This window comes from Bombina bombina, chromosome 5 (assembly GCF_027579735.1).
Source record: "Bombina bombina isolate aBomBom1 chromosome 5, aBomBom1.pri, whole genome shotgun sequence".
NCBI classification, from domain to species: Eukaryota; Metazoa; Chordata; class Amphibia; order Anura; family Bombinatoridae; genus Bombina; species Bombina bombina.
In genome coordinates, this window is record NC_069503.1 from 194,306,940 (window position 1) to 194,330,193 (window position 23,254).

Here is a 23,254-nt window from a genome sequence, read left to right on the forward strand (position 1 = left end):
GCTTAACATCCCTTTCAAAGGTAAAACGCTGTTTGGCCCTGACTTGAAAGAGATTATTTCAGACATCACTGGGGGAAAGGGCCACGCCCTTCCTCAGGATAGGTCTTTTAAGGCTAAAAATAAGCAAAATTTTCGTCCCTTTCGCAGAAACAGACCAGCCTCAAATTCTACACCCTCTAAGCAAGAGGGTAATAGTTCTCAAACCAAACCAGCCTGGAGACCGATGCAAGGCTGGAACAAGGGTAAGCAGGCCAAGAAACCTGCCACTGCTACTAAAACAGCATGAAGTGTTGGCCCCGATCCGGGACCGGATCTGGTGGGGGGCAGACTCTCTCTCTTTGCTCAGGCTTGGGCAAGAGATGTTCAGGATCCTTGGGCGCTAGAAATAGTTTCTCAAGGTTATCTCCTGGAATTCAAGGAACTACCCCCAAGGGGGAGGTTCCACAGGTCTCAAAAAGACAGGCATTCTTACATTGTGTAGAAGACCTGTTAAGAATGGGAGTGATTCATCCTGTTCCATTAGGAGAACAGGGGATGGGGTTTTACTCCAATCTGTTCATAGTTCCCAAAAAAGAAGGAACATTCAGACCAATTTTAGATCTCAAGATTCTAAACAAATTTCTCAGGGTTCCATCGTTCAAGATGGAAACCATTCGAACAATTCTTCCTACCATCCAGGGAGGTCAATTCATGACCACGGTGGATTTAAAGGATGCGTATCTACATATTCCTATCCACAAGGAACATCATCGGTTCCTAAGGTTCGCCTTTCTGGACAAGCATTACCAGTTTGTGGCACTTCCATTTGGATTAGCCACTGCTCCAAGGATTTTCACAAAGGTACTAGGGTCCCTTCTAGCGGTGCTAAGACCAAGGGGCATTGCAGTAGTACCTTACTTGGACGACATACTGATTCAAGCGTCGTCTCTGTCAAAAGCAAAGGCTCATACGGACATCGTCCTAGCCTTTCTCAGATCTCACGGGTGGAAAGTGAACATAGAAAAAAGTTCTCTGTCCCCGTCAACAAGAGTTCCCTTCTTGGGAACAATAATAGACTCCTTAGAAATGAAGATTTTTCTGACAGAGGCCAGAAAATCAAAACTTCTAAGCTCTTGTCAAGTACTTCATTCTGTTCTTCTTCCTTCCATAGCGCAGTGCATGGAAGTAATAGGTTTTATGGTTGCGGCAATGGACATAGTTCCTTTTGCACGAATTCATCTAAGACCATTACAACTGTGCATGCTCAGACAGTGGAATGGGGATTATACAGACTTGTCTCCGACGATCCAAGTAGATCAAAGAACCAGAGATTCGCTCCGTTGGTGGCTGAACCTGGACAACCTGTCACAGGGAATGAGCTTCCGCAGACCAGAGTGGGTCATTGTCACGACCGACGCCAGTCTGGTGGGCTGGGGCGCGGTCTGGGAACCCCTGAAAGCTCAGGGTCTATGGTCTCGGGAAGAATCTCTTCTCCCGATAAACATTCTGGAACTGAGAGCGATATTCAATGCTCTCAAAGCTTGGCCTCAACTAGCAAAGGCCAAATTCATAAGGTTTCAATCAGACAACATGACGACTGTTGCATATATCAACCATCAGGGGGGAACAAGGAGTTCCCTGGCGATGGAGGAAGTCACCAAAATAATTCAATGGGCGGAGAATCACTCCTGCCACTTGTCTGCAATCCACATCCCAGGAGTGGAAAATTGGGAAGCGGATTTTCTGAGTCGTCAGACTTTCCATCCGGGGGAGTGGGAACTCCATCCGGAAATCTTTGCCCAAATAACTCAATTATGGGGCATTCCAGACATGGACCTGATGGCGTCTCGTCAGAACTTCAAGGTTCCTTGCTACGGGTCCAGATCCAGGGATCCCAAGGCGACTCTAGTAGATGCACTGATAGCGCCTTGGACCTTCAACCTAGCTTATGTATTCCCACCGTTTCCTCTCATTCCCAGGCTGGTAGCCAGGATCAATCAGGAGAGGGCTTCGGTGATCTTGATAGCTCCTGCGTGGCCACGCAGAACTTGGTATGCAGACCTGGTGAATATGTCATCGGCTCCACCATGGAAGCTACCTTTGAGACAGGACCTTCTTGTTCAAGGTCCATTCGAACATCCGAATCTGGCTTCACTCCAACTGACTGCTTGGAGATTGAACGCTTGATTTTATCAAAGCGTGGGTTTTCAGATTCTGTCATTGATACTCTTGTTCAGGCTAGAAAGCCTGTAACTAGGAAAATGTACCATAAAATATGGAAAAAATATATTTGTTGGTGTGAATCTAAAGGATTCCCATGGAACAAGATAAAAATTCCTAAGATTCTATCCTTTCTATAAGAGGGTTTGGAGAAAGGATTATCTGCAAGTTCTTTGAAGGGACAGATTTCTGCTTTATCTGTTTTACTTCACAAAAAACTGGCGGCTGTGCCAGATGTTCAAGCTTTTGTTCAGGCTCTGGTTAGAATCAAGCCTGTTTACAAACCTTTGACTCCTCCTTGGAGTCTCAATTTAGTTCTTTCAGTTCTTCAAGGGGTTCCGTTTGAACCCTTACATTCCGTAGATATTAAGTTACTATCTTGGAAAGTTTTGTTTTTGGTTGCAATTTCTTCTGCTAGAAGAGTTTCAGAGTTATCTGCTCTGCAGTGTTCTCCTCCTTATCTGGTGTTCCATGCAGATAAGGTGGTTTTGCGTACTAAACCTGGTTTTCTTCCGAAAGTTGTTTCTAACAAAAACATTAACCAGGAGATAGTTGTGCCTTCTTTGTGTCCGAATCCAGTTTCAAAGAAGGAACGTTTGTTACACAATTTGGATGTAGTTCGTGCTCTAAAATTCTATTTAGAGGCTACAAAGGATTTCAGACAAACATCTTCTTTGTTTGTTGTTTATTCTGGTAAAAGGAGAGGTCAAAAAGCAACTTCTACCTCTCTCTCTTTTTGGCTTAAAAGCATCATCCGATTGGCTTATGAGACTGCCGGACGGCAGCCTCCTGAAAGAATCACAGCTCACTCCACTAGGGCTGTGGCTTCCACATGGGCCTTCAAGAACGAGGCTTCTGTTGATCAGATATGTAAGGCAGCGACTTGGTCTTCACTGCACACTTTTACCAAATTTTACAAATTTGATACTTTTGCTTCTTCTGAGGCTATTTTTGGGAGAAAGGTTTTGCAAGCCGTGGTGCCTTCCATCTAGGTGACCTGATTTGCTCCCTCCCATCATCCGTGTCCTAAAGCTTTGGTATTGGTTCCCACAAGTAAGGATGACGCCGTGGACCGGACACACCTATGTTGGAGAAAACAGAATTTATGCTTACCTGATAAATTACTTTCTCCAACGGTGTGTCCGGTCCACGGCCCGCCCTGGTTTTTTTAATCAGGTCTGATTAATTATTTTCTCTAACTACAGTCACCACGGTATCATATGATTTCTCCTATGCATATTCCTCCTTTACGTCGGTCGAATGACTGGGGTAGGCGGAGCCTAGGAGGGATCATGTGACCAGCTTTGCTGGGCTCTTTGCCATTTCCTGTTGGGGAAGAGAATATCCCACAAGTAAGGATGACGCCGTGGACCGGACACACCGTTGGAGAAAGTAATTTATCAGGTAAGCATAAATTCTGTTTTTTATTTTATTAGGGGGATTAGATTAGGTGTAATTAGTTTAAAATTCTTGTAATTATTTTTTTATTTTCTGTAATTTAGTGTTTGTTTTTTTTGTACTTTAGTTTATTTAATTTAATTGTAGTTAGTTTAGGTAATTTATTTAATGATAGTGTAGTGTTAGGTGTAATTGTAACTTAGGTTAGGCTTTATTTTACAGGTACTTTTGTCTTTATTTTAACTAGGAAGTTATTAAATAGTTAATAACTATTTAATAACTATTGTACCTAGTTAAAATAAATACAAAGTTGCCTGTAAAATAAAAATAAACCCTAAGCTAGCTACAATGTAACTATTAGTTATATTGTAGCTATCTTAGGGTTTGTTTTATAGGTAAGTATTTAGTTTTAAATAGGAATAATTTAGTTAATTGTAGTAATTTTATTTCGGTTTATTTAAATTATATTTAAGTTAGTGGGGTGTTAGGGTTAGGTTTAGACTTAGGTTTAGGGGTTATTAAATTTAATATAGTAGCGGCGACGTTGGGGTTGGCAGATTAGGTCTTAAGAAATGTAGGTAGGTGTCGGCGATGTTAGGGACGGCAGATTAGGGGTTAAAAACTTTAAGTGTTTGCGATGTGGTGGGGGGCCTCGGTTTAGGGGTTAATAGGTAGTTTATGGGTGTTAGTGTACTTTTTAGCACTTTAGTTAAGAGTTTTATGTTACGGCGTTAGCCCATAAAACTCTTAACTACTGACTTTTAAATGCGGTAGGAGTCTTGACAGGAGAGGGTCTACCTCTCACTTCTTCCAAGACTCGTAATACCGGTGTTAGGCAAATCCCATTAAAAAGATAGGATATGCAATTTACGTAAAGGGGATTTGCGTTAAGCTCGAGTTGCGGAAGAAAAGTGAGCGGTACACCTGTACCTGTCAAACTCGTAATACCAGTGGGCGTTAAAAAGCAGCGTTGGAACCTCTCAGCGCTGCTTTTTGAGGCTAACGCAAGACTCGTAATCGAGCCGTTAGTGTTTTATTATTTTTCTTAATTTTATTGTTTGTTATTTTTGTTAATGTTAGTTTTTTTTGTTATTTTTAGTTTTCATAATTTTAGTGTATTTGTTTTGTAATGGTATTTTTTTTTAACATTTTTTCTAGTGTTAGGTTTTTTATTTTTTTTAATTTTTAAAAAAAATATAGTAATGTTAGGTTCATTTATAGTTTAATCTTTGTTTTTTTTTTTATTTCACAGGTAAGTTTTTTTTTTTATTTTAAGATATACTGTAAATTTAATTTAAAGTATAGGGGATAGTTAGGTTCAGGGGTTAATAGTTTAATTTAGTGTGTTGCGATGTGGGGGACTGGCGGTTTAGGGGTTAATAGATTTAGTGTCACCGATGTCGGGGGTCGACGGATTTGGGGTATTTAGACTAGGGGTTTATGTTGGGGTGTTAGGTTTTAACGTAACTTTCTTTTCCCCATAGACATCAATGGGGATTGCGATACGGCAATTGCAGGTGTTAGTTATTTTTATAACACTTTCTCTCCGTTGATGTCTATGGGGGAAAACGTGAACGAGCAAGTCAATTCAGGTCTTGGGTTTTGTTGGGGTATGGAGCTTAACGCACCATACCGCACAACAAAAGAAGGTTTTTCAGTAACTTGTAATGGCAGTGCTACCGCTATTTTTTTTGTGTTATTTACTCACCCGGTTTAGCTCACAACTTGTAAACTTGCCGAATGTTTGTTTCGTCCAATGAATATAGGTGCTACAATCTTGCCAAACGTTTATAATTCATACTGTGCAGAACGGGATTACTCGTTGACGAATAACATTAAAAAATATATATATCTTTTATTTATTTATTTTTAACTAAATCAATTGCCTTTAACTGTCAAATTCGATAAATGAAAAATTACAAACAAAACTATAGAAAATTATCAAAAAAATTGGATAGTGATCACTTTGAACATGTTATGTATAGGGCCTTTTTTTTAGCAACCCAATAATGTGTTTTCAGATTTGTAAAAGCATTGATTATGATCAGCTCAAATTCTAAAATGTTTTATTGGAGATGAAAACATGTAAAAGTAACATTTACCCCTTAATTTAAATCTGGAGCAGCACTCGGTGCACTACTGAGACCTAGCGGAATACATTTTGTGAGCCAATAACAATAGGCATATGTGCTTAGCCACCAATCACCTGCTCCAGAGCAGCACTCAGTAGTGTACTTCTGAGACATAGCAGAATACATCTTGTGATCCAATAATAATAGGCATATGTGCTTAGCCACCAATCACCTGCTCCAGAGCAGCACTCGGTAGTGTACTACTGAGACTTAGCAGAATACATCTTGTGAGCCAATAAGAATAGGCATATGTGCTTAGCCACCAATCACCTGCTCCAGGGCAGCACTTGGTAGTGTACTACTAAGGCGTAGCAAAATACATCTTGTGAGCCAATAACAATAGGCATATGTGCTTAGCCACCAATCACCTGCTCCAGGGCAGCACTCGGTAGTGCACTACTGAGCCCTAGCGGAATACATCTTGTGAGCCAATAACAATAGGCATATGTGCTTAGCCACCAATCACCTGCTCCAGAACAGCACTCAGTAGTGTACTACTGAGACCTAGCGGAATACATCTTGTGAGCCAATAACAATAGGCATATGTGCTTAGCCACCAATCACCTGCTCCAGAGCAGCACTCTGTAGTGTTCTTCTGAGACCTAGCAGAATACATCTTGTGAGCCAATAACAATAGGCATATGTGCTTAGCCACCAATCACCTGCTCCAGGGCAGCACTCGGTAGTGTACTACTGAGACCTAGCAGAATACATCTTGTGAGCCAATAACAATAGGCATATGTGCTTAGCCACCAATCACCTGCTCCAGAGCAGCACTCGGTAGTGTTCTTCTGAGACCTAGCAGAATACATCTTGTGAGCCAATGACAATAGGCATATGTGCTTAGCCACCAATCACCTGCTTCAGAGCAGCACTCTGTAGTGTACTACTGAGACCTAGCAGAATACATCTTGTGAGCCAATAACAATAGGCATATGTGCTTAGCCACCAATCACCTGCTCCAGGGCAGCACTTGGTAGTGTACTACTGAGACCTAGCAGAATACATCTTGTGAGCCAATAACAATAGGCATATGGGCTTAGCCACCAATCACCTGCTAGCTTCTAGTAGTATATTGCTCTTCCTGAGCCTGCATATGGCTTACAACAAAGGATTCCAAGAAAACAGAATAATTTGCATGATCAACCATAAATTTAAATTTTTAGTTTCTATGCCCTTTTAATCAGGTTTTTTCCTCGTGGCTTTTTTTTGCAGGAGTAATTATTAAGGCTTCTATAACAAATACAGGTTGTGTTTATTGCATCATAAAATGTGCTGAAATTAGTGTATTTTGTGTCTTTTTTTTTTTCTTAGGTTATAGAATTCAGTGAGTTGGATAAAACTAAAGTCTCCTTCCTACGTCAAGTCCTTTACAAACTCTTGATGGAGACAGATGTAGAAGATTTACTGCCCGTCTTTGTGAAGTAAGTTATTAAGGAGTAATTAGATGACACATTAACACTTTATATTAAAGGGACAGTCTAGTCAAAATTAAACTTTCATGATTCCAATAGGGCATGCAGTTATAAACAACTTTCCAATTCTCTTGGTATTCTTAGTTGAAAGCTAAACCTAGGAAGTTCATATGCTAATTTCTAAGCCCTTGAAGGCTGCATCTTATCTGTATGCATTTGACAGTTTTTCACAGCTAGAGGGTGTTAGCTCATGTATGCCATATAGATAACATTGTGCTCACGCCCATGTAGTTACTTATGAGAGGGCACTAATTGGCTAAAATGCAAGTCTGTCACAGAACTGAAATAAGGAGGCAGTCTGCAGAGGCTTAGATACAAGGTAATCACAGAGGTAAAAAGTATATGAATACAACCATGCTGGTTATGCAAAACTGGGGAATAGGTAATAAAGGGATTATCTTTTTAAACAATAAAAATTCTGGAGTAGACTGTCCCTTTAATGACTTATGAGTTGTGTGACATTGGAATAATATTTTTAAGCAAGTGCAGGTTATTTCCCCTTTTTTTTAACTGCAAATTATTTCTACAGGACTTTTGAAAGAGTAAAAAAAACATTTGAAATGTTTTTGCATTAAAATGTTTGAAGAAAAGGTGCTTAATGTTATGGGGAAACTAGTTAAGTCAAAATTAAAGGGAAAGTGTACAGCGATTCCCCCACCCACCCCCTCTTTTAATGTGTTCCCAAGGATCCATTTCTCCAACATAGGTGTGTCCGGTCCACGGCGTCATCCTTACTTGTGGGATATTCTCTTCCCCAACAGGAAATGGCAAAGAGCCCAGCAAAGCTGGTCACATGATCCCTCCTAGGCTCCGCCTACCCCAGTCATTCTCTTTGCCGTTGTACAGGCAACATCTCCACGGAGATGGCTTAGAGTTTTTTAGTGTTTAACTGTAGTTTTTCATTATTCAATCAAGAGTTTGTTATTTTCAAATAGTGCTGGTACGTACTATTTACTCAGAAACAGAAAAGAGATGAAGAATTCTGTTTGTATGAGGAAAATGATTTTAGCAACCGTAACTAAAATCCATGGCTGTTCCACACAGGACTGTTGAGAGCATTAACTTCAGTTGGGGGAACAGTTTGCAGTCCTTGCTGCTTGAGGTATGACACATTCTAACAAGACGATGTAATGCTGGAAGCTGTCATTTTCCCTATGGGATCCGGTAAGCCATGTTTATTACGATTGTAAATAAGGGCTTCACAAGGGCTTATTTAGACTGTAGACATTTTTTGGGCTAAATCGATTGATATTAACACTTATTTAGCCTTGAGGAATCATTTATTCTGGGTATTTTGATATAATAATATCGGCAGGCACTGTTTTAGACACCTTATTCTTTAGGGGCTTTCCCAAAGCATAGGCAGAGTCTCATTTTCGCGCCGGTGTTGCGCACTTGTTTTTGAGAGGCATGGCATGCAGTCGCATGTGAGAGGAGCTCTGATACTTATAAAAGACTTCTGAAGGCATCATTTGGTATCGTATTCCCCTTGGGTTTGGTTGGGTCTCAGCAAAGCAGATACCAGGGACTGTAAAGGGGTTAAAGCTTAAAACGGCTCCGGTTCCGTTATTTTAAGGGTTAAAGCTTCCAAAATTGGTGTGCAATATTTTCAAGGCTTTAAGACACTGTGGTGAAAGTTTGGTGAATTTTGAACAATTCCTTCATGTTTTTTCGCAATTGCAGTAATAAAGTGTGCTCAGTTTAAAATTTAAAGTGACAGTAACGGTTTTATTTCAAAACGTTTTTTGTACTTTCTTATCAAGTTTATGCCTGTTTAACATGTCTGAACTACCAGATAGACTGTGTTCTGAATGTGGGGAAGCCAGAATTCCTATTCATTTAAATAAATGTGATTTATGTGATAATGACAATGATGCCCAAGATGATTCCTCAAGTGAGGGGAGTAAGCATGGTACTGCATCATTCCCTCCTTCGTCTACACGAGTCTTGCCCACTCAGGAGGCCCCTAGTACATCTAGCGCGCCAATACTCCTTACTATGCAACAATTAACGGCTGTAATGGATAATTCTGTCAAAAACATTTTAGCCAAAATGAACCCTTGTCAGCGTAAGCGTGGATGCTCTGTTTTAGTTACTGAAGAGCATGACGACGCTGATATTAATATCTCTGAAGGGCCCCTAACCCAATCTGAGGGGGCCAGGGAGGTTTTGTCTGAGGGAGAAATTACTGATTTAGGGAACATTTCTCAGCAGGCTGAATCTGATGTGATTACTTTTAAATTTAAATTGGAACATCTCCGCATTTTGCTTAAGGAGGTATTATCCACTCTGGATGATTGTGAAAATTTGGTCATCCCAGAGAAACTATGTAAAATGGACAAGTTCCTAGAGGTGCCGGGGCTCCCAGAAGCTTTTCCTATACCCAAGCGGGTGGCGGACATTGTTAATAAAGAATGGGAAAGGCCCGGTATTCCTTTCGTCCCTCCCCCCATATTTAAAAAATTGTTTCCTATGGTCGACCCCAGAAAGGACTTATGGCAGTCAGTCCCCAAGGTCGAGGGAGCGGTTTCTACTTTAAACAAACGCACCACTATTCCCATAGAGGATAGTTGTGCTTTCAAAGATCCTATGGATAAAAAATTAGAAGGTTTGCTTAAAAAGATGTTTGTTCAGCAGGGTTACCTTCTACAACCCATTTCATGCATTGTCCCTGTCACTACAGCCGCATATTTCTGGTTTGATGAACTGATTAAGGTGCTCGATAGTGACTCTCCTCCTTATGAGGAGATTATGGACAGAGTCAATGCTCTCAAATTGGCTAATTCTTTCACTCTAGACGCCTCTTTGCAATTGGCTAAGTTAGCGGCTAAGAATTCTGGGTTTGCTATTGTGGCGCGCAGAGCGCTTTGGTTGAAATCTTGGTCGGCTGATGCGTCTTCCAAGAACAAGCTACTAAACATTCCTTTCAAGGGGAAAACGCTGTTTGGTCCTGACTTGAAAGAGATTATCTCTGATATCACTGGGGGTAAGGGCCATGCCCTTCCTCAGGATCGGCCTTTCAAGGCAAAAAATAGACCTAATTTTCGTCCCTTTCGTAAAAACGGACCAGCCCAAGGTGCTACGTCCTCTAAGCAAGAGGGTAATACTTCTCAGGCCAAGCCAGCTTGGAGACCAATGCAAGGCTGGAACAAGGGAAAGCAGGCCAAGAAACCTGCCACTGCTAACAAGACAGCATGAAATATTGGCCCCCGATCCGGGACCGGATCTGGTGGGGGGCAGACTCTCTCTCTTCGCTCAGGCTTGGGCAAGAGATGTTCTGGATCCTTGGGCGCTAGAAATAGTCTCCCAGGGTTATCTTCTGGAATTCAAGAGACTTCCCCCAAGGGGGAGGTTCCACAGGTCTCAGTTGTCTTCAGACCACATAAAAAGACAGGCGTTCTTACATTGTGTAGAAGACCTGTTAAAAATGGGAGTGATTCATCCTGTTCCATTGAGAGAACAAGGGATGGGGTTCTACTCCAATCTGTTCATAGTTCCCAAAAAAGAGGGAACGTTCAGACCAATCCTAGATCTCAAGATCTTAAACAAATTTCTCAAGGTCCCATCGTTCAAGATGGAAACCATTCGAACTATCCTTCCTTCCATCCAGGAAGGTCAATTCATGACCACGGTGGATTTAAAGGATGCGTATCTACATATTCCTATCCACAAGGAACATCATCGGTTCCTAAGGTTTGCATTCCTGGACAAACATTACCAGTTCGTGGCGCTTCCTTTCGGATTAGCCACTGCTCCAAGGATTTTCACGAAGGTACTAGGGTCCCTTCTAGCGGTGCTAAGACCAAGGGGCATTGCAGTAGTACCTTACCTGGACGACATTCTGATTCAAGCGTCGTCCCTCCCTCGAGCAAAGGCTCACACGGACATCGTCCTGGCCTTTCTCAGATCTCACGGCTGGAAAGTGAACGTGGAAAAGAGTTCTCTATCCCCGTCAACAAGGGTTCCCTTCTTGGGAACAATTATAGACTCCTCAGAAATGAGGATTTTTCTAACAGAGGCCAGAAAGACAAAACTTCTGGACTCTTGTCGAATTCTTCATTCCGTTCCTCTTCCTTCCGTAGCTCAGTGCATGGAAGTGATCGGGTTGATGGTAGCGGCAATGGACATAGTTCCTTTTGCGCGCATTCATCTAAGACCATTACAACTGTGCATGCTCAGTCAGTGGAATGGGGACTATACAGACTTGTCTCCAAAGATACAAGTAAATCAGAGGACCAGAGACTCACTCCGTTGGTGGCTGTCCCTGGACAACCTGTCACGAGGGATGACATTCCGCAGACCAGAGTGGGTCATTGTCACGACCGACGCCAGTCTGATGGGCTGGGGCGCGGTCTGGGGATCCCTGAAAGCTCAGGGTCTTTGGTCTCGGGAAGAATCTCTTCTACCGATAAATATTCTGGAACTGAGAGCGATATTCAATGCTCTCAAGGCTTGGCCTCAGCTAGCGAGGACCAAGTTCATACGGTTTCAATCAGACAACATGACGACTGTTGCGTACATCAACCATCAGGGGGGAACAAGGAGTTCCCTAGCGATGGAAGAAGTGACCAAGATTATTCTATGGGCGGAGTCTCACTCCTGCCACCTGTCTGCTATCCACATCCCGGGAGTGGAAAATTGGGAAGCGGATTTTCTGAGTCGTCAGACATTGCATCCGGGGGAGTGGGAACTCCATCCGGAAATCTTTGCCCAAGTCACTCAACTATGGGGCATTCCAGACATGGATCTGATGGCCTCTCGTCAGAACTTCAAAGTTCCTTGCTACGGGTCCAGATCCAGGGATCCCAAGGCGGCTCTAGTGGATGCACTAGTAGCACCTTGGACCTTCAAACTAGCTTATGTGTTCCCGCCGTTTCCTCTCATCCCCAGGCTGGTAGCCAGGATCAATCAGGAGAGGGCGTCGGTGATCTTGATAGCTCCTGCGTGGCCACGCAGGACTTGGTATGCAGATCTGGTGAATATGTCATCGGCTCCACCTTGGAAGCTACCTTTGAGACGAGACCTTCTTGTTCAGGGTCCGTTCGAACATCCGAATCTGGTTTCACTCCAGCTGACTGCTTGGAGATTGAACGCTTGATTTTATCGAAGCGAGGTTTCTCAGATTCTGTTATCGATACTCTTGTTCAGGCCAGAAAGCCTGTAACTAGAAAGATTTACCACAAAATTTGGAAAAAATATATCTGTTGGTGTGAATCTAAAGGATTCCCTTGGGACAAGGTTAAGATTCCTAGGATTCTATCCTTCCTTCAAGAAGGATTGGAAAAAGGATTATCGGCAAGTTCCCTGAAGGGACAGATTTCTGCCTTGTCGGTGTTACTTCACAAAAAACTGGCAGCTGTGCCAGATGTTCAAGCCTTTGTTCAGGCTCTGGTTAGAATCAAGCCTGTTTACAAACCTTTGACTCCTCCTTGGAGTCTCAATTTAGTTCTTTCAGTTCTTCAGGGGGTTCCGTTTGAACCCTTACATTCCGTTGATATTAAGTTATTATCTTGGAAAGTTTTGTTTTTAGTTGCAATTTCTTCTGCTAGAAGAGTTTCAGAATTATCTGCTCTGCAGTGTTCTCCTCCTTATCTGGTGTTCCATGCAGATAAGGTGGTTTTACGTACTAAACCTGGTTTTCTTCCAAAAGTTGTTTCTAACAAAAACATTAACCAGGAGATTATCGTACCTTCTCTGTGTCCGAAACCAGTTTCAAAGAAGGAACGCTTGTTGCACAATTTGGATGTTGTTCGCGCTCTAAAATTCTATTTAGATGCTACAAAGGATTTTAGACAAACATCTTCCTTGTTTGTTGTTTATTCAGGTAAAAGGAGAGGTCAAAAAGCAACTTCTACCTCTCTCTCCTTTTGGATTAAAAGCATCATCAGATTGGCTTACGAGACTGCCGGACGGCAGCCTCCCGAAAGAATCACAGCTCATTCCACTAGGGCTGTGGCTTCCACATGGGCCTTCAAGAACGAGGCTTCTGTTGATCAGATATGTAGGGCAGCGACTTGGTCTTCACTGCACACTTTTACCAAATTTTACAAGTTTGATACTTTTGCTTCTTCTGAGGCTATTTTTGGGAGAAAGGTTTTGCAAGCCGTGGTGCCTTCCATTTAGGTGACCTGATTTGCTCCCTCCCTTCATCCGTGTCCTAAAGCTTTGGTATTGGTTCCCACAAGTAAGGATGACGCCGTGGACCGGACACACCTATGTTGGAGAAAACAGAATTTATGTTTACCTGATAAATTTCTTTCTCCAACGGTGTGTCCGGTCCACGGCCCGCCCTGGTTTTTTAATCAGGTCTGATAATTTATTTTCTTTAACTACAGTCACCACGGTACCATATGGTTTCTCCTATGCTATTATTCCTCCTTAACGTCGGTCGAATGACTGGGGTAGGCGGAGCCTAGGAGGGATCATGTGACCAGCTTTGCTGGGCTCTTTGCCATTTCCTGTTGGGGAAGAGAATATCCCACAAGTAAGGATGACGCCGTGGACCGGACACACCGTTGGAGAAAGAAATTTATCAGGTAAACATAAATTCTGTTTTTATCTGCTGGAGTGTATTAAATTAACTAACTCCTTTGTCATGTGAAATCACAGGTTTTTTTCTATTGTATCCCCACCTATACTGAATAGTTACATACTTGAGTACTGGTTATAGAAAGTTATGCAAACATGAATGAAAAAAAGAATGCTCCCACTAAAGGGCAGACAGGTACTAAAATGTTAATTTTTCAATTGTTCTAAATATTGGTTTCATAGAGACTTAGGGCGCCATGTACTAAGCTCCGAAGTGACCGTCCGTCTGTATTTCCGCGTCAAAATTCGCTCACGATCTGCTTCTCGTATGTATCAATCTGCGATCTGCTCGAAAAACCACTATTTTTCATCAGCGATCGTAATTTTACTCAACTCATCGTTCCGAAGCCTTTTTCCACTTACTACATGTTCGATCGCACGTAAATTCGATGTAATCGGAAATTATGAATGTTACAACTAATCCGCCCGCTCCAACTTTCACTGTAACTTCGCGTGATTTCCTTCGCGACCATTTAGGTAGCGAATACAATAGAAAACTATAGGGGTTATCAACCTGACGCCAGGTAGAAGTACTTAAGTGAAAGGACTAGACTACTATTGTAGCATTATTGGTTTTTGGATCAGTGAATGAAGATGGAGACAGTTTTACGCATGTTTCTTTTCCGATTAATTCAATTACGAGGAAGAAGGGCTATACAGGCACCGGTTAACAACTTGCAGAGAAGGAGAGGTAGAAGAATTAGAGTCCCTAGAGTTTTCCTTCCACGTATGGGTTTGGAAAGCATTTCTGATCGAGAGATTATCCAGAGATTCCGTTTGGATAGAGAAGCTATTATGCAACTTTACAATGAAATAGCAGAATACAACTAGTACAACATTCTGTTGATGCGAGAAGTTAGGGTTGCGAGTCTTCTTAGAAGTAGCAGAATCTCCGGAGCAAGCCATCTTGTCAAAGTGAATACCGAAAAGTAAATAAACAATATTCTAAGATTTCTGGGAAAATGCACATTCTTATACATGTCAGCAGCCAGACGTTGCCGCTTGTCTGGCGATTATGACACCTAGATCGTCACGTGGGTAAAGAACTAAACCAATCAGGTCGCAGACTGCTTCTTAACTTTGCTCTTTCGCGCCGAACGAAGCTTCAAAGTTATCAATAATCCGATTGTCTTCGACACACAATAGACGCGAAATTTTACGGCTTGGTTTTTAGTACATTCATGTAACGAAGTGCCATCCGCATGGTGCGAATGCCGGCAGGTTATTTCGATACGGTCTGTGCGAAAAAATTGACGCCTTAGTACATGGCGCCCATAAGGAGGATTTTGTGTAAATGTAGAGATAAGCTAATGCGGTCTACTCTCCTTGCCCATTTCATTAGGTTGTGGTTTCAAATAGCAGATAAATCTTTTCATATACAAAAATAAACCCAAAGAAGCAATTCTCATTCTTTTTTGTGTCAAAAATATAATGTATAAATAACATACAGGTGCAAATACAATGTGAAAAGAACTGTATATGTGACAGTAGACCTGTGATATCGAGTTAGACATTTAATATATAAGCAGTCCTCATATTTCTCCCTTCTTGCTATATTTATAGAGCGGTGCTCTTGGACCTCTAAATCAAGATGTTCCTAATAAACATAGGGGTAAAGAAAAGGCCACATTCAAACCTCTTACTGTTAATGATTCTAGAATGAGTTATGTACACCCTGGATAGCACTTGCTTATTGGTGGCTATATTTAGTCAACAATCAGCAAGCGTTACCCAGGTTCTGAACCAAAACTGAGCCGGATCCTAAGCTTTACATTCCTGCTTTTTAAATAACGATAACAAGATAACGAAGAAAAAACATAATTTATGTAAGAACTTACCTGATAAATTCATTTATTTAATGGTGGTGAGAGTCCATGAGCTAGTGACGTATGGGATATACTTTCAAACCTTTATCCAAACCATCCTGAAGAAACTGTACAATCCTAGGAATTCTAAAATAATGCCAAGAATAATCATGAGTGGAACACTGTGAAATATAGGTTTTCCAAACCTTGTGTTATATTTTCCTTTAAACAGGCTTACAAGCCTGTATCATAGTGTTAATAACCGAGTCAGAGAAACCTCTATGACTAAGGACTAAGCGTTCAATTTCCATGCCTTCAAATTTTGAGATTTGAGATCCAGATGGAAAAACAGGCCTTGAGACAGAAGGTCTGGTCTTAGTGGAAGTGACCAAGGTTGGCAACTGGACATTCATACAAGGTCCGCATACCAAAACCTGTGAGGCCATGCTGGTGCTATAAGAAACACATAAGATTGTTCCCTTATGATCTTTGAGATCACTCTTGGAAGAAGAGCCAGAGGTGGAAAAATGTAAGCAGGTTGGTAAAACCATGGAACTGCTAGAGCATCCATCAATTACGCCTGAGGATCCCTGGACCTGGAGAGGTATCTGGGAAGTTTCTTGTTTAGATAAGAGGCCTTCAGATCTATGTCTGGAAGACCCCACATCTGCACAATCTGATAGAACACATCTGGATGTAGAGACCACTCCCCCGGCTGTAAAGTCTGACGGCTGAGATAATCCGCTTCCCAATTGTCTATACCTGGTATATGAATCACAGTGATTAGATAAGAGTTGAATTCCGCCAAGAAAGTATTAGAGATACTTCTTTCATTGCTGGGGACTGCGAGTCCCCCCCATTGATGATTGACATATGCCACTGTTGGGACATTGTCTGTTTGAAACCGAATATATGATTCTCTCTTTAATAGAGGCCAGGCCTGAAGAGCTCTGAAAATAGCACGTTCTAAGACATAGATTGGTAACTTCGCCTCTCAAGGATTCCAAACTCCTTGTGCTGTCAGAGACCCCCAAATAGCTCCCCAACTTGTGAGACGTGCATCTGTTGTGATCACAGTCCAGGTAGGACGAACAAAGGAGACCCCTTGAACAATAAAGGGATGGTTTAACCACCAAGTCAGAGAGAGTTGATTGTTGGGATTTAAGTATATCAGTTGTGATATCTGAGTGTAATCCCTGCACCATTGGTGCCACATGAAAAGTTATATAGGTCTTATATGAAAACAAAACAAGCAAAAAAGATTGCTTCCGATGCTGCAGTCATGAGACCTAAAACTTCCATGCACATAGCCACTGAAGGGAATGATAAGAGCCTGAAGGTTTCGACAAGCTGAAACCAATCTCAAACGTCTCTTTCCTGTTATATTCAGTGTCCATGACTCTATCCCTATTTTGAAATATATTGAGCTAGTACCAAGATATCGTCCAAATAAGCAAACACTGCAATACCCTGCTCTCTGATTACAGATAGGGCACCCAAAATTATTAAGAATATTCTTGGTGCTGTTGCAAGGCCAAACAGAAGAGCGACAAATTGGTAATACTTGTTTAGAAAAGAGAATCTCAGAAAACAATAGTGATCTGGATGAATCAGATTGTGAAGGTAAGTTTCCTGTAAGTCTATTGAGGACATGAAGTGACCTTGCTGAACAAAAGGCAGAATAGTCCTTATAGCCACTGTCTTGAAAGTTGGGACTATTACAAAAAGATTTAAAGTTTTCAGATCCAAAATTGGTCTGCAGGAATCTTCCTTCTTTGGTACAATGAATAGATTTGAATAAAAACCCCAATTCATGTTCCTGCTGTTGAACGGGAATAATTACCCCTTAAAGTTCTAGATCTGAAACACATTTCAGAAAAAGCTTGAGATTTTACTGGGTTTTTTAGTACATGAGTAAGAAAGAATCTTCCCAAAGGAGGTCTTATTCTGAATCCTATTTGATATCCCTGAGAAATTATATTCTGAATCGACTGATTTTGGACAGTCTGTCCAAACTCTTTGAAATAGCTTAGTCTGCCCCTTACCAGAAGAACTGGCTTGAGGGCCACACCTTCATATAGGTTTAGGGGCAGGATTTGGTTTCTTATAAGACTTGGATTTATTCCATTTCGGAGATGGTCTCCAATTAGAGCCAGAAGCCTTAGGGGAAGGAGTGGTTTTCCGTTCTCTATTCTGACAAAAGAAACAAAAATTATGGGAGCTTAAAAATTACCCTTAGATTTCATGTCTTGGGGCAGAAAGACTACCTTAGCCCCCAATAACAGTGGAGATAATAATGTAGACACCATGTCAGCATTCCAGGATTAAGCCATAAAGCTCTTCTACAAGCTAAAGATATGGATTTTACATTGATCTTCATAACATCAAATATAGCATCATAAATAAAATGATTTGTATGTTGAAGTAAAACAATAATGTAAGAATGTTCAGAATCTGAAGACAACTGCTGTGCTAAACTGTCCAATCAAAAAGTAGAAGCAGCATCAACATCAACACTAGATATAACAGGTCTAAGAAAATAGCCAGTAGGAAAATATTCCCTTCTTAGATAAGTTACAAACTTCCTATCTGGAGGATCCTTAAAAGAAATACTGTCTTCCATTGGAATAGTAGTATATCTGGCAAGAGTGAAAATTGCCCCATCAACTTTAGGAACTGTTTTCCAAAGTTCTAAAATGGCTACAGTGAAAGGGTGCAATTTCTTAAACCTAGAAGAAGGGTTAAAAGAGGTACCAAGCTTAGACCATTCTTTAGCAATTACATTAGAGATAGTGTCAGGAATAGTAAATACTTGAGGAGTAATAACAGTAGTCTTAAATACAGAATTTAGACAATTACTAGCTTATCATCAGGATGTTTAGACTCCTCAATGCCCAAAGTAAACAAAACTTCCTTTAAAGTGAAGGTTAAGTTTCAGCATATGAAATACAGGAATGCATTCTTTAATATTACCCTAATCTAATCGCTAACTTTTTTTTCTTCTTTTTTTTCACAATTTTCTTATTTTTACATTGTTATCTCCCTACCTATGCGATCTCTAACTCCTCCCACACACCAGTTCCGGCTTTTCTTGTGTTTGACATAGAGAGCGGTCCCACCCGCTTTCTACGTCTTCCTAAAGCGCGTTCACGAGGCTCAGTGAAACAGCGCATGCGCCGATTGCCGATTTTACAGTGTTCTGCGCAAGCGAGAATGGGCAAGTTCTATGATGGATTCCTGAATATTTGGAATACGCATGCGCGAATCGTGAACGCTCACGGAAGCCAACAATAGTGCATGCGCACATGGTCAAATATGCGGATGACGTGCACTGACGGGCACCTAACGGCCAGAAATTCAATTGGCTGCTACAGAAATGTGATCGGCAGCAAAAAAAAAATACAAATTAAGGGTTGCATTTGTGTACAATCGCAAATGGAACGATAATGATGATAACTCGGTTTGTAATTAGATTTAGAAAGAATCATGAATGAAAGTGATATTGATTTTGTGAAACCAATGAAATCCTGGATAGGCATAAATGTAAGTTTACCTTCACTTTAAGAGAGAACGAATATATTCTAACTTAAATAAAAAAGATTTGTCTATATCTGTCTCTGACGTGGCATCCTCTGAATCAGAGGAAACACAAAAAAAACGGCGCAATATGATGACAAGTCACACTATGACATAAATAGCATCATCACATGCGCGACATGCAAAGCTTAGGATTTATAATACACCTATCACTCTAAAAAGCAGGTAAGAAGTTTGATTGTATATACAAAAAAACAAAAATGATCCTAAATAAAGCCTAATAGATACTTTTATTATAGCTGCATAAAATGTGATTATCAACATTCCATGAGGCTAACATAATACTTAGCATCTAAATTTATAAACAAATTACTAGCTCCAAAAAAAAAGCTGTATGTTTCACAAACTCTACCAACCTTGACAAATATTTAGCCACAAATAAAGTCGCTGTAAAAGAGCACTGAATTACTGACTCAAGGCATGTATACAAACAGTATATAACAACTTTACTTAAAAAGTGCCCAATCCATAGCTGAGAGTGCCTTATATAATAAAAGTATATACTTACCGTGTACGACACCCATCCACATTTAGTAGACAGCCAAACCAGTACTGAAACATATCAGCAGAGGTAATAGTACAAATGTATATTGTCGATCTATAAAGGGGGCAGCAGATGAACCCTGCAACCGATTTACAGAGAGCCTTATAAAAAGCTTTTCCATAGTCGAAAACATGGTATCATCAGACAATACTCCCTTCACATCCCTCAGACAAACACTGCACTTAGAGCGGAACTGGGCTTCAATATGCTTAGAAGCGCCTTTCACTGAAGAAATCAGCACATCATGTTTCACCACCTCCTAAGGAGGCAAAGTTTGTAAAACTGAGGTATGAGGGAGGTGTATTTATAGGCATTTGAGGTTTGGGAAACGTTGCCCCCTCCTGGTAGGAATGTATAGCCCATATGTCACTAGCTCATGGACTCTCGCCACCTATATGAAAGAAAATGATAATAGGAGTAAATTAGAAAGTTGCATAAAATGGCTGCTCTGTCTGAATCATAAAAGTTTAAATATTGACTTTACTTTCCCTTTAACCTCTTGCAGTATATGTCATATAGTGCACCTATTATTAAATGTAGTTTTCTTTCTTTATTCTTTCTTTCTGTAGTTCACGTGCCTGATAATTTGCAAGCAGGGAATTAAAAAAGCTTGACATTTTTAATAATAAACTCAATAGTGTGTGTCAGTGTGTGCTCATTTACAATTACTTTTAATACACAGTGCTCTTCATTTTCAGAGTTTCTGAGAATCCCAAGCTGGGTATGTTACGTGAAGGCTTAAAGCTTTTTATTACACATTTCTTGGTGAAGAACATCAGAGCGCAGAAGAGCACAGAAGAGGCTGAACTGCTGAGCCAGAGAGCAGATTTAGCAGTCAAAGCTTTACAAGCGAAGGAGAACAGATTACAACTCTAGAGCACACAGCGCCTCAATACCGTCATTTAAAAAGTAATGCAAAAAGCAGCCTCTTGCGTTGTATTGTTATACAGCAGATTTAATAAGCTGATATTTAATAGGATGTGTGGTTACAAATGCTATCCAGCACACAGAAGAAGGAAAATCTGCTGCAATATAACTGTTCTGAGATGCCAGCTCTTTCTCAGCTCGGCGCAGTGCCTTACTGGATATAAGATACCTAACCTGTAATATTTAGTTACAGAGATACGTGTGTGCTGTTGGAATTGTGAAATTCTGTTTTCAGTTCAGGACAATCTTAATAAAGTGTCCAACCGTTTCCAGCGGAATAGCCACATTGATTATTTTTTTTATTTCCATTTAGGAGCCAGATTTTTTTTTTTTTTTACTTCTACTGATCAAAGATGTTTTTTTAAACAAACTTTAAGTGTTAAGTAGCCAGTTATATGGCATTAGTTGTTTTATTACAAACCCACGTATACACATACAGCAGGAAATATATACAGCGAATCCTACCAGAAAGAGAAGAATAAAAAAGTTATAATAAATAGGGCGCAATCTACTGGTTGTGGTAAAGAGTTCTGTCACATCAAAGACATTATATTTTCTGCCTCCTCTCCATTTAACTGGTGCAAGACCAATGTCAAACTTGACCTACTTTCATTTATAAAAATCCACATTAAAACAGCCATGGTGACAGGTTTATCTATGCTATAAATGTATTTGTTTTGCACATAATTAAATTTAGTTTATGATGGTAGCTCTGAATTAGAAACCTGCCTTGCATTACTATTTGCAGAGTTTTCTATTCAAAGCTTTTCCAATCCATGCCAAAAAACCTTTTACCCATTTATAACTTGATTTCCAAGCTCTTTTGTGGAGCACTAACACCCCGAAATGTCAGATAAACCGTCAGAAAGTGCTTTTCAAGCAGTTTTTCAAAAGTTTTTAAACTTTTCTAATTCAACAGTGTTGGCCTCTTAAAGACTTACGTTGGCATCTTTTACATAGACTTTGACAGAAGGCTAGCAGTATAATACAATATAAGTGAATAACAAAAAAAAACTCTTTAAAATTAAAATGCTGGTATAGATTAAAACTACCTCTTAGCAAAGCAAAAACAAGTTATTAGAATGTATTGCAAGATTGCAGTTTGTGACAATTTAAAAAACACTTTTCTGTTATGTTGTGGAAGTAGTTATGAGCAGTGAAAATCATATACAATATATAATTTAAGTTATCAAGTCATTAGAAGCTGTGGTAGGTTGGAAGATAGATGGATAACTATTAGGGATTTGGCTCATATCGGACCTGGATATATTCACACAAAAATAAAACCCATATATCTGTGCATATACAGGTAGTTATGTATTTACACTATTTTATGAATATATACGGTGCCGAAAAAGAGCTGAATGTATTGCACATCCCTAATGACTAATATCAGATCATGTGAAATCGTTTTGAAGTATTGTTCACAGTTCCACAGAAACCCCCCTTCTCCGTCATTCCACTTCATTTAAGCTAATAAAATAGAACAAAATATTCGCTCCTTGAGACTAAAAAAATTGTGATATTTTTTTTTATATACTAAAAGTATAATGAACTAGTTAAAAGAATGTGACCCCTTCATTTCACATGTTAATAAATAAATACATTTTTTTAAATAAATTGTTTTATTGCTAAGTTAAAAATATTTCTCAAATGAACCCTTTTAAACCATACAGTTTATAGACAACTTAGATAATTTATTTATGGTAACAGTGTTTGGAAGGTTAAACAGGCTAATTATAAATTGCTAAATATGTATTAATTTGTACATGTCATGATTTGGTATTATTTGTTTTATGCGATTAAACACATGGTTATATGTAAGAATACATAGAGCATTTTATTTCTGGACTTTTATGGCCATTATAAATGTCTTTTTTTTATAATTGTATGTTCAACTTTTTCTAGATCAGTTTTGTTAATTCAAATGGTTGATATTCTAATGGTTTGTATTGGTTTGGAAAAAAAGCCAAAAATAACCCAAGTTTGCCCTTGTTTTCACATTGCAATGCTGATTCGTTGGAAACATTATGTTTAGAACCTTTACCATAAAAGTGTACTGTGGTGCAATTGTACTTAATATATGTTTTTCTGTTTGGTAGCTTTTTTGAACTTTTTAATATAAAAAATCGGTTATCATATGTTTTCATTGGGGTTTCACTAACCACCCCCCCACAAAAAAAATAATAAATAAATAAAATTAATTTAGACCTACATGATCTGAATAACTGTTTTTTTCTATATTCACAGTGTTCGTTCATAAATGAATAGCACTAATAACTAATTAAAAAATGAGTGATTCAATAAATGTTGGTCTATTTAATATTCAACAATATACATCATTTTATTTTAACAAATAAATCAACTATTTTGTTATAAATTTTTTAAATAGTTAGGCATAAGTTATTTATTTGCAAACAAAAACTCTGAATAACTAGAAAAATGTAGGTTGTTGGGGTACCGCAAGGCTCTGTCCTTGGTCCCCTGCTCTTCTCAATCTACAAGTCATTCAGTTCCCTAATAAAGTCCCACGGGTTCCAATATCATTTGTATGCCGACAACACCCAAATCTACTTCTCTGCACTAGAT

The 23,254-nt window shown here is 39.9% G+C and overlaps 1 protein-coding gene across 1 annotated transcript in view; it reads left to right on the forward strand.

Moving 5' to 3' along the window:
* Positions 1–22,879, forward strand: part of NOM1 (nucleolar protein with MIF4G domain 1) — a 96,074-nt gene extending 73,195 nt beyond the window's left edge. The window contains exons 10-11 of the mRNA XM_053713823.1: positions 7,044–7,153; positions 20,437–22,879. Of these exons, the coding sequence (XP_053569798.1) occupies positions 7,044–7,153; positions 20,437–20,614 (288 nt within the window). The 3' untranslated portion in view covers positions 20,615–22,879. The remainder of the gene's footprint in view (positions 1–7,043; positions 7,154–20,436) is intronic.
* The last annotated feature ends 375 nt before the right edge of the window (positions 22,880–23,254 follow it).